A 15,514-nucleotide genomic window follows, 5' to 3' on the forward strand; every position below is an offset into this window, starting at 1 on the left:
AGGTACCTAGATGATGGTAATGATGGTGATGATGATGATGCAGGGCAGCTAAAGCTGACCAAAATTCATGGAGTTCCCAGGGAGTAACAATGAATTGCTCACAAAATTAGTATTAGAAACAAATCCTTCATTTACATTCCTTGCTCTAGCCAGTTTCACAAAAATGGTTTTCCAAAAACTCTTGTCTGATGTTTTTCAACATTTTTTCCCCTAATTTAAATTTGTTTGGAACAAACAGAAATAACTTGAACTACAGACTTTACGTGTATTCATTTCTACCTTTGCAGACAAAATGGCTTCTGTAAGAAACCTGGCCCAGGCTGCAATCATTTTATGTGCCATGCGCTTCATTACAACCTCTGATGGAAGACCAATGGTGTAAGTTCATTATCTCACACTGGATGGCTTTTGCTGCTCCTGAGAACGTGGTGGTTTGTCTGTCCTGTGTGTGTGAGTTCTGTCCTTGCTTTTGAACCCCTCGAGAGCTGGCCAAGCTCTGTCCTCTAGAAACAGCTCTAGAGATCTCAGACACGCTGAGTGTGTGTTTTTATGTTTATATATATATATATATATATATATATATATATATATAGAGTGAAAATAGGCAGCTGAGTAGAGAGATAAAAATCATGTAAGTCTCCTCTTATTATTCAAATTGGATAAGCTCCATGCCTTGGGGATCTACACAGGGGAACATCTTTTGTACTGTAAGAATCTAGCTGTAACTTAGACACTAACACCCACCAGCTGAGACACAAATCCACAGGGAATCATGCTTCCTTAGCTCTAGTGATCTCAGAAAGCTACCACTGAATAAATCCCATAGCTTCATTGATCACTTACCTGATGTTATAAAAGCCCTAAGCTCCTCTGCAATAGCTGAACTAAATTATAGGAACAACATTGTCACAAAACTGAACCACTGCCCACTTGTGAAGCCTTCTCACTGATATATCCATTACCAATAACAAATCATCCCCCATTATCCTTCTATCACCAAAGGGGTACTGGGGACAGACAAAGGTGACACAGAGACCCCATCATCAGGAGGCATGAAAAGGCACTTTATTATTAGAAATCTACGATTCTAATAGAAACAATGGTGGACCTAAGACCTGATTGGCCTTCAGGAATCTTCTCTCACACTAGTGGTGAACTATGAATAGCACACTCTGGAGAACCATATCTATAAACAAAGGTTACAGAAAGAGAAATAATAGTTGTTTGAATTCTTTTATCAAAGTTTCCCACATCTTCTACACAGCTTGCCAGGATTTTCCTGGGAGAACCATGTCTCTCTGTTCAGAGGATAAGTGTCAGGACCCAGGACATCCCTCTGGCAGTCCTGAGCAGCCAAGACCATGCCAGGGGTCTCAGAGACCCTGGCACAGAGCCCAAAATGCCCCTGTGGTTTTGATTATGACCTGTGGAGCAAGTTACCAACCTTAGATGAAGATCTGCAAGCCATGACAAATTAAGTAGAATGATAGTGAATTTACCACAAGGTGAAAAAGTAGATTTTGAGGTTTTTAGAATGGGGATTCAGGGGGGCAGGATGGAGGGATCTGGGCATATCCAGCCTTTCTTCTTCTCCTTCTTGGCCTCCATCTTCTGCTGTGATGTTGGCACTTTGGGATTGGTTTGGAGTAGAAGCTCACTGTCCAACATAGGTGATAGGTATTGGGAAGGAATTGTAAACATTGTACAGGTAGTTTTTAGTGTAAAGACATAACACTGCCCTGGGGGCAGGCAGAGTGCCTTGGGCTGTCCTGATGGATGGACCTCGGCAGGACAGGAGAAAGAATTTTATAGATAAGACACAATAAACAACCTTGACACCGAGAAATGAAGAGCCCTGACTCCTTCTTCAAGCGCCAGGCTGGGAAAAGAGACTTTCTAACTCTTCTGGGGGTCACTCTGACAAGTTAGAGATCATGACAGATATGTAATTACTACATCCCTCTCTTCCCCAGATGTCACTCTATGCCTTACACATCAGCCAGGCAGCTCCTACAGCTATGTATTGTCATTCTTTATAGAAGTTCCCAAAGCTGGGCCTTCGGGCCGAGTTCTGGAGCCCAAGAAGGGCTCCCACGGTGTGGAAGCGAAGGGAGACGACCCATCCTCTGATCAGCATCGAACTCTGATTTATTGATCCACCAGGCACATTTTATAAAAGTGTTAATTAAGCTCATACATATTGCAAAACCCGAGCTCATCATAGGTCACAGATTACACATTAATCCCTCATTTGTTTTCAATACCTGTGGTTTGTTATTGAAACCAAGATTTGTTTTCTCACCCTGATATGAACGGTTCTCAAGGCCTCCATGTTTGTCACTTTTGCTTTCCCAAAGCAGCCAAGGACAGAATGTTTACCTGTTATGAAAAAACAGCCTGAGAACTTCTGCTGTTTACAGAAATGTGCCTGAGAACTTTTGTTGTTTACAGAAACAGGCTTTGAGAATTTGCTCCTCACAGCTGCCTTTTACTTCTCCATCAGCTGTATATGATCATGGCATGTCTGAACAAAACTCTATAAGCCGTTTCTGAGCAAAATTCTCCAACAGCACGGGCCTGTCTTTGCTCTCCTTTGTGCAGGAGAAGGTCGGTGAGCGAGATGCAGCTGATGCACAACCTGGGCGAGCACCGGCACGCGGTGGAGCGGCAGGACTGGCTGCAGATGAAGCTGCAGGACGTGCACAGCGCCCTGGAGGACGCGCGCACCCAGAGGCCTCGCGGCAAGGACGACGTGGTGCTGGGCCGCAGGCCGCTCCCGGCAGCGGCGCAGAAGAAATCCCTGGATCTGGACAAGGCCTACATGGATGTCCTCTTCAAAGCCAAGCCGTAGTGAGAGCAGCCGGAGCGTGTCTGTCCACGTGAGCACGTGTCTGTGTAGCATTGATCAAGTAGGGCGTTTCATTCATATTTATTCCAGCTGCAGTGAGGATTAAAGGCTCTGTTCAAGGCTGTAGCCCCGCCGAGTGAGACATTTCACAACCAAATAATAAAATGTATTTACAGTCTACCCACCCAGGAGCGCTGCTGGGTACATTTTGGCTGATGTATTTTATAAATTGCCAGCATAAAAGGAAAAAGAAACCCAAATCAGTAAGAAAGCTGGAAAACCATTTAAGGCCAGTTCTACAACTCTTCCATGGGCAGTATTTGTGTCTAATCACCAGGCCTGCTTGTGCTGTTAACCAGGAAGGAATAAATGCAGGGGAGCCTGTCTCCAGAATAGGGCCTAGGGTTAAACTTTGTTTAACTTTGTACTAATGGAAATACATAAATTAAACCCACATCTATTTTCAGAAGAAGGCCTAAAATCAGATGAAGATTAATTGCATAGCAAAAGCTGCATGATAATAATTTAGGATTAAAGACTGCAAACAGAAAAGAAATAGGATAGGAAGGCAAAGCTTAAGATTAAAGCACAAAGGGATAAAATTAAAACAAATTCTGAAGAATTTTGCAAAATACAGAAACAAAGGGAAGGTTTGATTACCTTCTCCTCCTCCAAAAGATGAAACCCTATAATTAAGTGCAGAAACAGTGGGAGCAGAGATGGTAGCACATGTGTAAGTCTGGCCCTAACTATAGAACTGGGAAAAGATTCTACACCAGACAATTAAAACTGAAACAAAAATCTTGTGATATATACTTTTTTCCCTCATTTTCTCTATAAACTATCTGTCTTTGAACATCTGTATGTTGTGCTAGGCCTCATGTGTAATTTATTTGTGAGATCAGTGGCTCTCATGAATAAAATTACTCATTTCCCTAACCAATTGATTGTAGAATTGAGATCTCAGTTTTCCAGACCTCCAGAAGGAGAACCATTAACATGCAGAAACCAACCTGGGAGAGGAACCATTAGCTGCAATACATTCCAACTCCAAGCAGGACTCAGAAACAATTGTGTAGGGAAAAATCAATTATGGCAATGATTTTAAAAGGCAGCAAATACAAAATGGCTTTGCATGGGCTGTGCACACGTGTGCTCAGGAGCCCCCCCAGAATAATTCATCATTATTCTGATGAATAAGAAGGAATTCCCAGCAGGAACACTGGTGGCTGCCTCCCCATTTGCCGCTGGCAGAGCTCAGACCCAGAGGAATGGCTGCTCTAAGCCCAGGTGGGTGTTCCCAGGCTGGCTCTTATTTGTTTGTTTGATGTCTGGCACGCCTTGGGGAGCCTCACAGACCCCCCTAACCCCCCACAGATACAGATGCAGCCTGCTGAGGGCTGGAGATGTGTTTGTGAGCAGAGACCTGCCCATGCTCCCGGCCATCCCTGCAGCAATGCAAAGGCCCTGGTGCTGGGAGCAGATGTACCAGGGCTCTGTGCCAACTGTCTGCTTGTAGGAGCGAGGCCTTAAGGTGCACTTTCTATTTATTCTTTAATCAGGCATCTGTGCTAACTTCAATAAATGAAATTGCATTTTTGTACCTATGTCTCACTTAGATATTACCAAATAAAGTGGACCAAAAGCTCTTGGACATTATTTTAAAGCATAAGAACTGACTGGTCTGTGACTGTTTGGGTGTAATTTACAATTTGGGGTAATTTTTGTTCATTTTATGACAGCAAAATAAGCACAAAAGTAATGATGAGAGTAATTTTTATTTTCCATTCTTCCTGCATACAAAATCACAATGGTGGTTAAATAAAAAGTGTTTACCTAGCACAAACCTATTTATGTCCCCATGCAATAATGACACACACATAAACTATATAATCTTCAAGTGCCAAAGTCAAAACCTGTTCCATTTTGATCTAAAAAAAAAAAAATCTATTCTCCAAACCACAATTCCTCCTAATCTTCAGCTACCCAATAGATGAATGATGATTACAGAAATATTTAAACTTTCTGTACACTTACAGTATGACTTTTCAGGACTAGAGAAAACATAGTGTTGTCTAGTCCTAGTGCTAGGTAATGCCCATTAAAAAGAAGATGGAATATTAATATAATTGCTTACTAATTATCTAGAAAGTAGATTTGTTATGGATTTTCAGCTTAAACTTCTGATCAGTGTAGCAGCAGCTGCAACAGCAAAACGTTCAGTGTAGGGCAGAGGATGTTATCAAAAACATTTTAATACCAAAAAAATGCAAAGATTAATTTTCACCTGAACAAATGTGCAATTTTGGTCATGTCTCTTTCATAGACTGAGGGGACCAGAAAGAGGATGGTGAGAAATTGTCGGGCCACTGAAACACTTATATAAATCTCATCATAATGCATTGTAACCACAGCAGTCAGAAAAGAAATAAAAGAGGCATGATAAATGTAGATCAAATAACCAGTCCAGATGTGGCCTCACTGGGGTCAGGAGAGGGGAAGGATCACCTTGCTCTGTAATCTGACAAAGGGCTTTTTTGGCCTATCCTGTGCACATGCATACTGACTGTGCACACCTGTTTTTTACAGAATTCTCAGTGAAAATCAATTGTGTCTCATTAAAAAAAACCACCAATCTCAATATTGATCCTCAGGGGGAGCTAAACAGTAGCACATGGATAAAACCCCCAACAAGCTCATGAAAATTTAGCAAGGCCAAAATCACAGGAAGTCAAACAGAAACAAGACAGACTGTGAGATCTGTAGGTGAAAGCTGCTGCTGGCTATTTGACTGATTTGGCTGTCTATCTAAGATGCTCCTGACCTTGCCTGCTGTAAATGCTTGTGTTTGGTGTTGCTTATTCACCACTGGGCGTGTGGCATCTGCCTCCTTGCCTTGTTTGCACATTCTGACAGCTTTTGTGCCAGCTGCTTGCCCCTCATTGTTCTGCTGCTGGCTTTCTAGAACTGGGTGGTTTGTCTCTCTCTGGCCATTGTTAAAGGATAGAAAAGAGAATTCATTCAACAGATTCATGGTTTGCTGTCTGTTGTAGCAAAGCTGCCATCCTTTATGGGGTGTTTGGATATGGCACAAGTCTTTGCTTTCTTGTCCCCTCTTCCCCTCCTGTCCCCAATGAGCATGAGGATTTCTAAAGTCCTTTCCCCTGGTATGGAAATCAAACCTGCTTGTATTTAATAACAATGCATCAGAGACTATTTTTGAAAAAAAAGACAAATGTTTTCTTTAGATTTGAATCTCTCTGGGGCTCAGTATTGGGTTATCCTCCCTCCTCTGTGCCATGAGGGGTGGGAAGGGTTTAGTGCCACCTGTGACACTTCAGTCCATCGAGGGTGCCTGAACTGCAGGACAGGATAGTTCTGCTGGGATCTTACAGAACGACAGCCACGTCTACTGATTGTATTCTAAACAGACTGCAGGTTAAACTCCGTATTTCCTCTAGGGCTGTACAAACATAGAGTTGTAACTAAAATCAGGAATCAGTTTTTGCATGAAAGCTGAGATATCAGAGACGCCAGCTCTCCTAGATATAAATTGTATTATATGGCAGCTGGCCCGCCATCATCCCCTGAGCGCTGCTCTTCAGGGGAGATGCTGGCTCCATGGAGGAGATCCCGGTCCACAGAGGAGATCCCGGCTCCTCAGAGGGAGATCCCAGCTCTACAAGGGAGATCCCTGCTCTTCAGGGAGAACCCGGCTCCACAGGGAGAGCCCGGCTCCACAAGGGAGATCCCGGCTTTTCAGGGAAACCCCGGCTCCGGAGGGGAGATCCCGGCTCCTCAGGCGGGATCTCAGCTCCACAGAGGAGATCCCGGCTCCTCAGGAGGAACCCCGGCTCCCCGGAGGAGATCCCGACTCCCCGCCCCGCCGTTCCCCACGGCCGTCGGGCGGCGCTCGCTCTCCAGCACCGCCCCGGCCCGTCTCGGCGGAGGGTTGCGCGGGGGATGTAGCTTGTTTCTACGTGACTTGTCGCCATTTCGGTTTTGTTAATTCATTTCACTCCCCGCGGTATTTTTCCGCTGGGTTTTTATTCACAGGCTGCGGGTTCCTCACCCTCCTCAGGGCGTCCCCGGCCGCTCCCTAGCAACGGCGTCGCGGGCGCGCCCCGCCCCGCCCCGCGAGTCTCGCGAGATGCGGGCGCTGCCACCGCCTCCTCCGCGGCGCGGGGGCGGCTCTCGCGAGAGCTGGCGGCGGTGCCGGGCCTGGCGGAGCGGCGGCGGGAGGCGGCCGCGCCGAGCCGGTGAGGGCTGGGCGGGCGGGCGCGGCTGGCGGGCCTGTGGCACCCTTCGGCACCCTTCAGCCCCATTCAGCCTCCTTCAGCCCAGCATCCCGAGGCTCCCGCCGGCCGCACCGGCGCCGCTTCCCCTGCCGCAGAGCCTCTGGGTCGGAAGGCATCGCCGGAGATCCGCAGTGAGCCCCGCGGAGCAGGTGGCGCGGCCAGGTGGGTCGCTGTGTCTGTGAGGGAGGGCTCCCGGTGCTGCCGCGGGGTTCGCACCCAGAGCCCGCGGGCACACCGGCTCCGTGCCTCGGCTGCCGTGTGCCGTGAGCGGGCTGGGCTCGGCTGCCGTCCCCGGCTTTCATCTCGTGCTGTTTATCGGGAGCACCTGCGAGGCCTGTACGGGGACAGTGGTATTGCCTGACAGCCGTCGTGTAATTCCTGAGCAGTCATTTACCCTCTCAAACGATTTCATCATGAGTCCAGTATCTCTGTGATTCTTTTTTCTGTGTTACCATATTGTATTTGTAGAAAATATCAGCTGTTTATATGATAAATCTGCCATAGTACAATTACTTGTTGCAGTTGCCTGTCATAAGGTTTTTTTCTTTACATTCACTTTTGTCTGTAGCTGCCATGTCTGCATCTTTTCCCTCTTCGTCTCGGGTCCCATCCAGTGTGTCACTTTAGAACCCTTTTCTTTCAGAATTTGGATCGAGCTCATCATAGACCTCTCCCAGGTTTGTTCCTGTCACTTGTCTGCCTTCTTTGTCCAAAGGAGTGGTTGAGCCTTGTGTCTTTTTGTTCTTTATTGTTGGCTGCCTCTTACAAATTCGAATACATGCTTAAAATCTGGCTTCTCAGTAGCCTTTTGACTGTTGACACTGTTCTCCTTACTTCTTTTTGCCTGTATTCTTCACGGATCACCTTCAGTGATTCATTTAAAGAGCACTTAGCTCTGTTGTTGCTTTTCACCTTTGTTGATCCTTTCCCTGGAAGATACTTTCTTTTCCTCCTAGGTTTGCCAGAGAAGCAATTCACATTATCAGCCTCACTATTCAGAGTCCATAACCAGGTGGTGCATACTTGTTATCTTTTTTCTGAGCTGCAACACGTGTCTCTGCATCATCTGGTGTTGGATGCCTGGAATTTCTGTAGCTTGAACACAAGTACAGTCAAAAGGAACTGGGTGATTTTTTTTCCTTGTTTTTTTATCCATTGCCTTGTAGTTAGGGCAGTCTGTTGCACTGTGTTTGGCAGGTCTGTCAGTGTGTCTTGGACTGAGTCTCTTGCAAAACATCAGAGATTTTATTTTCTTTTCCTGTTAAGATTGCCAAAAGCCTTTGAGTATTACCCTGGGTTTGTACCATTTCTGTCTCCAGACCTCATCATGCATCCTGCCTGTGCTTGCCATTGCCCCCTGTGCAGGTGGTGCTGTGTGAGGCTGCTCTGGGAGGTGTTTTCAGCATGTTGGTGTTTGTGTGTTAGTGCCAGGGAACCCAGGGGTTAAGAAAGACAGCAAGCTAAAGCAGCTTTCACATCCCACATTAAATTCCTTCCTAAAGCCCACTTTTCCTTTTAGGCACAATTGCATTTGGAAATGGTGAACAGCTGATGTGTGGATGACATTGTGTGTTAAATTAGTAACAGATGTCATCCCTGTTGGGTTTTCTGTCACTTTGTTATAAACTGTGTGTTTTTGCAGCTTGTGTGCTTCGGGCTGGGGCTGCTCTGTCCTGGTTCCTACCCAAAGACCAGAACCTCCTTCTGTGCCAGTTCCTTTCAGCACAGCTTTCCTCTAGCAGCCTTGCTTATCCCTGAAAGTATGTATCTCTTTAAAATACGTATAAAAGCTAATTTGGCCTTCATTTCAGCTGGGAAAAACTGCGTGCACGGATTTTCTTGCTCGCTGAGATGTGCTGTCCCTGCTGGGTGCAGCCATGGGTACAGACCTTGTTCCTTCAGGAGATGAGGTTGCTGCTCTGGTGCCCTGCATCTCAGGGCTGGGGCCAGTGGCAGTGCAAGGAGTTGGGTTCTGCTCCTTCTGCTGCTCTGAGAGCCACCATTCTGCTCTGGAGGGAGAAGCTGCTCCATCCACTGGGCTTTTACAGGGGAGCTGGGCAGGTTTCCCACAGGGATCCCAATACACAGGGGGAGCTGGGCAGGTTTCCCACAATGATCCCAATACACAGGGGAGCTGGGCAGGTTTCCCACAATGATCCCAGTACACAGGGGAGCTGGGCAGGTTTCCCACAATGATCCCAGTACACAGGGGAGCTGGGCAGGTTTCCCACAGTGATCCCCAATACACAGGGGGAGCTGGGCAGGTTTCCCACAATGATCCCAGTACACAGGGGAGCTGGGCAGGTTTCCCACAATGATCCCAGTACACAGGGGGAGCTGGGCAGGTTTCTCACAATGATCCCAGTACACAGGGGAGCTGGGCAGGTTTCCCACAATGATCCCAGTACACAGGGGAGCTGGGCAGGTTTCCCACAATGATCCCAGTACACAGGGGAGCTGGGCAGGTTTCCCACAGTGATCCCCAATACACAGGGGGAGCTGGGCAGGTTTCCCACAATGATCCCAGTACACAGGGGAGCTGGGCAGGTTTCCCACAATGATCCCAGTACACAGGGGGAGCTGGGCAGGTTTCTCACAATGATCCCAGTACACAGGGGAGCTGGGCAGGTTTCCCACAATGATCCCAGTACACAGGGGGAGCTGGGCAGGTTTCCCACAGTGAGCCCAGTACACAGGGGAGCTGGGCAGGTTTCCCACAATGATCCCAGTACACAGGGGGAGCTGGGCAGGTTTCCCACAATGATCCCAGTACACAGGGGAGCTGGGCAGGTTTCTCACAATGATCCCAGTACACAGGGGAGCTGGGCAGGTTTCTCACAATGATCCCAGTACACAGGGGGAGCTGGGCAGGTTTCCCACAGTGAGCCCAGTACACAGGGGAGCTGGGCAGGTTTCCTGCAATGATCCCAGTACACAGGGGGAGCTGGGCAGGTTTCCTGCAATGATCCCAGTACACAGGGGGAGCTGGGCAGGTTTCCTACAATGATCCCAGTACACAGGGGGAGCTGGGCAGGTTTCCCACAGTGATCCCAATACACAGTGGAGCTGGGCAGGTTTCCCACAGGGATCCCAGTACACAGGGGGAGCTGGGCAGGTTTCTCACAATGATCCCAGTACACAGGGGGAGCTGGGCAGGTTTCCCACAGTGATCCCAGTACACAGGGGGTGCTGGCAGTCGTCTGCCTCTTGCTCTTTGGGCTTCCAGTGTCAAACAGCTGCTCTGTCATCGTGCTCCCTTTAGGAGTTAAACAGCTTGCAGGCTGCTCACTACTATCTGTTGTTTATGCTGCTCTAGATAGGAATACCAGCAGCTTCCTGTGACTGCTCAGGGTTGTTTTTCCTTTTTTTTCTCCCCACTTGCTCATTAAGAGGAGCTTCAATCCTGACCTGCTGTGTGAATGTTGATCCTGTATTGCAGAGGATGTGTCTGAGCTGTGCTTTAATCAGTGTCAGTTTGATAACATTGCAGTGATGATGATGTATAAAGCTGTTTTATGTGGCTGAATTGTGAGTGATGCCTGCACTAGTTTGCAAGAAACTCACTTGGCAGGTATGGATTTCCATGGTATGTGGTGTTTGCATTATGAGCATGTGTCCTTTGAACTGGATTTCTTAATTAGGATGTAATGTCACCGTGCTTGCATTCCCAGTGAATCTGACTTGGAAGTTCCTTTTTGTTGCTGCTGCTTTTGTGCTTTGATGAGTAGAGGCAGTGAGCAGCAGACTGTCACCCCTCACAGAAAGTCTAAATATTTAATCTGAGCCTTGAAGTTTCCTTGTCACAACTCATGCCAAGTTTTGTCCTTGCTGGTGACTTGTGTGTTGGAGCTTCCTGATTATCCTGGGTCACCTTTCCAGGGAGCAGGTTAGAGCAGAGGAACTTCTGAAACCTGTCCTACTTTTGGAAATGCTTCTGACCAAGGCTCAGAGCTGAGTAGATGCCTGAAGTATTACATGGCAGTTATTTGAATGTGTTCCTCAGTACTGACAGCAGGAGCCATCAGATCTTTGTTCTACCTGATGAGCTGGTGGCCAGAAGACATCTTGGCTCTCTGCCTCAAAATTGCAGGGTACTGTAATCATCATTTTTAGTAAGACTCCAGATTTTTGCAGCCTACAGGTATTCTCAGCAATTACAGAGTGACTGGCTGGCTGGAAATGCATTGGTGTTGGTTTTGATTAGCTTTCCTTCTTTGCTGAAAGATTTCCAGAGAGCATTTTCTACCCCCTCCTGGCCTGCAGTGCCTTGGAAAATGCAGGTCCTGCATCTCACAGAAGTGCATGCCCACCTCTGTCCAGCACCTGGTGGCTGAATCTCCCTTGATCTGCTCAGCAACCTTTGTGCATTCTGTTTGGCCGTGGCACAGAGCTGACTGTGCTTTAAGTGTTATTAACAATAATCTGTGCAACATCTATCACAAATTAGTGTATGATCCATCCTTTCATGAGCTCCTTTAGTAGTGCTGTAAACACATTAATTGCTGTGTTTTGCAATGGCTGGGGTGGCTCTACCACATTGACTTTTCTCTTGTCAAACCCACTGGGTCTCTACAATTCCCTTGGATTTCAGTAGCCTGCAACTTTCATAAATTAGTGATGATTCTGGCTTCAAGTTGATGTTAGTAAATCTGAAGTGTTCTAGCTGTCTGTGCTGAAAGCTTTGACAATTAAAGTCTGCTTCCTGATTTCCTATTATTCCCTGTGAAGATTCTCTGGAGTGTTTGCTTTCTGCAGAAGGGTGTGAAGTCATTCTTTACACCTGGAGAATTACTAATTACTAATTAGCTAATCAGAATGCCAGCCACCTTGGCCAGTACACCAGTGTTGTGTGATCTGCTGAGGGTATTTGGATTTGATTCTTTATTTCATGTGCTCCCAGTGCCTTTTCACCTTCACCTGCATTTCAGATGTGCTTCCTTGTTTTCATGGAAGGTTTGAAATCATGTTTGGGGCCAGGTACTCTTGCAGGGATTGTTTTTGTTTTTTTCTTGTACACAAGGTCAGAATGTTCCTCAAAACATGCTTTGTTTATTGCCTGCCTTGTGAATCCATGCAAAAAAAGCCCAAAAAACAAACCACAGCTGAAACATTATTTTTGCTGCAGGAAAATGTGGGTTTGCAGAAGTGTTTAAATATTAATCAGGATGACTGGTTAGTTACTTCAGAGTTTATACAGCATTTTCTCATTGGAAAAAGAAACTCTTTTTAACAGAGCAAAACAAAAGAGTTCTTTGCTTATAGTCTTTAGTCTAAAGGTTTGTTAAAACTTAAAATTGAGAATAATCTGCACAAAAGCACTATCAGCAGTGGTCAAGGATAAAAAATTGGCTGTGTTCCAGCAAATTGTTTTTTAGAGTAGTGTTAATTGTTGAGGGCCTGGATGGAGGATGGAGGGAACATGTTCATGGTGTGACATGCTTGGAACTGAACAAGAAGTTTCACAAGCTGTAGCTTTGGGCACCTGGGATTGTTCCCCTTGTTTCCATTGGTGTGCCTGGTTCTGAGCTGGGTGCCAGCCTGGCACTGCTGGGCTTCCCGTGTGCTGGGAGTGCTGCTTTGATGGGAAGCAGTTCCATCTGTTGGTTCTGTCCCCTGTGCCATCTCTGGTTTGTGAGCCTTCAGCGTGGGGCTGCAGAGCCAAGGGGAGGAGCTGCTCCTGCTCTGAACGGGCTTTTGATTGGGGTGTGTGTGGACTTGCATCTTCCTGTTGAGTCCTCATTGTAAGGAGGATGGGGAGAAGGCAGAGAGTGTGAGACAATTTAAGGAAGTAGCTTTAAATTGGCCTTTCAGCTGCACTTCTCATAAAAACAGTACATCTTCTGACTACAAAAGCTAGATTCAAATATTGGCCTCCATGCAGAGAATCAGAACCGGGTGCTGGGTGCCTCTTTGGCACCTGCCTTGGTGTGTGCCTGGGAGGGTCAGGTGTCTCTAAAGCTCTTGGATGGTTTGAAAGGGAGGAGGGGGTTTGTGGAAAGAAAGGAAAGCTTGTAAGGGAACCTGTGGTGCCGTGGCAAAGGCCGCAGTGGGAGCAGGCCCAGCAGAGGAGGGGATGGCCCGGCGGGAGCTGTGGTGTCCCTGCCATCGCTGCTCCCGGCCCGGGGCAGCTGTGGTGTCCCTGCCATCGCTGCTCCCGGCCCGGGGCAGCTGTGGTGTCCCTGCCATCGCTGCTCCCGGCTCGGGGTGCACACGCTGCCGTTGCCGTGGGCAGCCGGGCTCGCTGTACCTGCCTGCAGAGCTCCATCTAATGAACGCAGTTTGTTTCAGCTGGGGATACAAAGCGGCTTTATTCTGCCATGGTTGTGTGCCTGGTGTTGCACCCCAGCTGGGAACCACGGGCCCTGGGTTCAGAGCCAGCCTTCCTTCCCCCGGTCTCCTTAATAATACTCTTTCTGTTCTGACACAGGTTGTAGGTTTCTCCCTGTTTCTCCTGATAAATGTGTGCAGATCCTACAACCTTCTCTGTGTAATACCCTCACTTATTGACTGTGCTTTGCTAACCTGACTTTGCAGGTAATACACAATGAAATGCTTATCAGGATTTTTATTTTTTAATGTGAAAGTTGAGTATTTCCTGTAATTTTAAATAAAATGTTTTTTCCTCTTCCTGACTCTCTATGGACACCTGATCATAGGAGTCTTCCCATCAAAGTGCATTTAATTATAGAAGCTGTAACAGGAAAAAGACCCAACCCTGTGGTGGAGACTGTATACTTTGTATTAAACCTGTTTGCTTGGGTAAAACTGAACATGAAGGCAAAACTTGGATGCAACCAACGCTTTTAAGAAGCTTGTTCTCTTCTTCCCCTGTAATAAAAACTTTTGGGTCTAAATTTAGCCAGGAGAATCTATATTTGCCAGGAGAGCTATTTCATTTTCCATGACTTAAAGGACAGTTTATTTGAGAAGTAACTTTGTTTTAAAGAGATCTCAGTTGCTTTGGGACTCACTTCCATGTAGGATAAGTTTTATTGAATGTAACACAAGTCTGTTAAGGGTGGGGTGAGGTAGAGAGACAATGTTTCTCAATATGTAGCTTAAAATTGTAAAGAAACATAATGGACTTCCCATTGCTAGGAGGGTTTATCTGTCTGTAATTCGGTTTTTTCCCAGATGTTGTGCAATCATCAGCTGCTCACTTGTGGCTGCTTTATAGTTTTTGGAACCAGGTCGTTGTGAATTATCCGACTGTGTTGCCACAAGTGTCACTTAGAGCTGTGATTGAACAGCAGAGATTGGAGATTGGCTGTCTCTGCTGACAGTCACGGGGTGCTTTGAGCTAGGAGAGAATTCTGAAGGGAGCTGAACATCACATCAGACCCCACTTAAGGAAGGGTAGTCATTATATCTGTTTTTATTAAGTTTTTGTGACTTCTCTGCACAAGTCAGTGAAACTGGACCACATTGAGTGTCTCTAAGGATTGCTGTTAATTCCATTTTGTAGCGAGGACTCAGATGTAAATGTTAATTCTGTTTTCCTCTTGGTCAGCCATTCAAAGTGTAAAACTGTTGGTCTCTGTTCTCCACTTGGGATCCTCTTTTGAATTAACTTTATACATTTGAAAGAAAATCATGATATGTTTGTCTTGTGTTTTATAACCAGTGACTTTTCTGTTTGGACACAGTGAATTCAATTGTTGCAAAATTGAATTTGCCTGCCAGCATTTACAGAACTATATTTTTTTATAACAAAAGACTGTTTTTAGTGCAGGTATCAGCAAAAGGTGTAAAATATTATTGTCACGCAATTTCTGCTTCAGCGTATCCTGTTTTTCTGTGATCTGCATTTAAAAAATCAAAACCTAACAACACTAAATTCTGCATGTCTGACTTTTCTTTCCTGTGTGGCATTACTTAAAGGTAAACACTGCTCTCTTAATGTAGGTTGTGAGTGCTGCATGTGTGCTTTTCAGAGCAGTAGTGTGAGGAAGCTGGCAGTGGAATGGCAGGACGGCCTCATCCTTATGACAGTAACTCCAGTGATCCAGAGAATTGGGATCGGAAATTGCATAATAGACCTCGTAAACTTTGTAAACACTCAAGGTAGGTGCTGCGTCCCATCTATTGCATCTCAAAATCTGCACTCAAAGTCCATCCTAAAGGCTACTGTATCTGGTTGTGGCAAGTCCTGTCATAAACGTTGTAATTCTTCAACGAATGCTTCTTAATTATTTTCAAAGGTGTTTTCAGGCCTGATTTGTCAGCTTCCCAATCTGTGTTTAGATTTGTTTTGCCATGGGTTGCATTTTAGTCCTTTAAAAAAAAAAAAAAAAACAACAAAAAAAGCAAACCTAAATGCCTTGTGTGCATATCAAAACACCGGTTGAGTGATTAAATATATGAATTT

At 46.2% G+C, this 15,514-nt stretch overlaps 2 protein-coding genes across 9 annotated transcripts in view; both read left to right on the forward strand.

Annotated features, from left to right (window-relative positions):
- The first annotated feature begins 292 nt into the window (after positions 1–292).
- PTH (parathyroid hormone) lies at positions 293–2,851 on the forward strand. Its single transcript, XM_054283640.1, has 2 exons — positions 293–378; positions 2,602–2,851. Exons 1-2 carry the CDS (start codon positions 293–295, stop codon positions 2,849–2,851), a joined length of 336 nt encoding a protein of 111 aa, XP_054139615.1.
- A 4,228-nt stretch (positions 2,852–7,079) lies between these two features.
- Positions 7,080–15,514, forward strand: part of BTBD10 (BTB domain containing 10) — a 30,132-nt gene continuing 21,697 nt past the window's right edge. The window contains exons 1-3 of one of the 8 annotated variants that reach the window (XM_054283630.1): positions 7,173–7,308; positions 7,790–7,823; positions 15,052–15,210. In XM_054283630.1, coding sequence (XP_054139605.1) covers positions 15,110–15,210 — 101 coding nt within the window. In that variant the 5' untranslated portion in view covers positions 7,173–7,308; positions 7,790–7,823; positions 15,052–15,109. Of the gene's footprint in view, positions 7,108–7,172; positions 7,309–7,789; positions 7,824–13,363; positions 15,211–15,514 lie in introns of those variants that run through there. The other 7 variants (XM_054283634.1, XM_054283635.1, XM_054283633.1 and 4 more) reach the window with 7 other exon arrangements.

This window comes from Melozone crissalis, unplaced genomic scaffold (genome assembly GCF_028551555.1).
Source record: "Melozone crissalis strain CALT ecotype California unplaced genomic scaffold, PUWL_Pcris_2 ptg000038l_1, whole genome shotgun sequence".
Taxonomy (NCBI): Eukaryota; Metazoa; Chordata; class Aves; order Passeriformes; family Passerellidae; genus Melozone; species Melozone crissalis.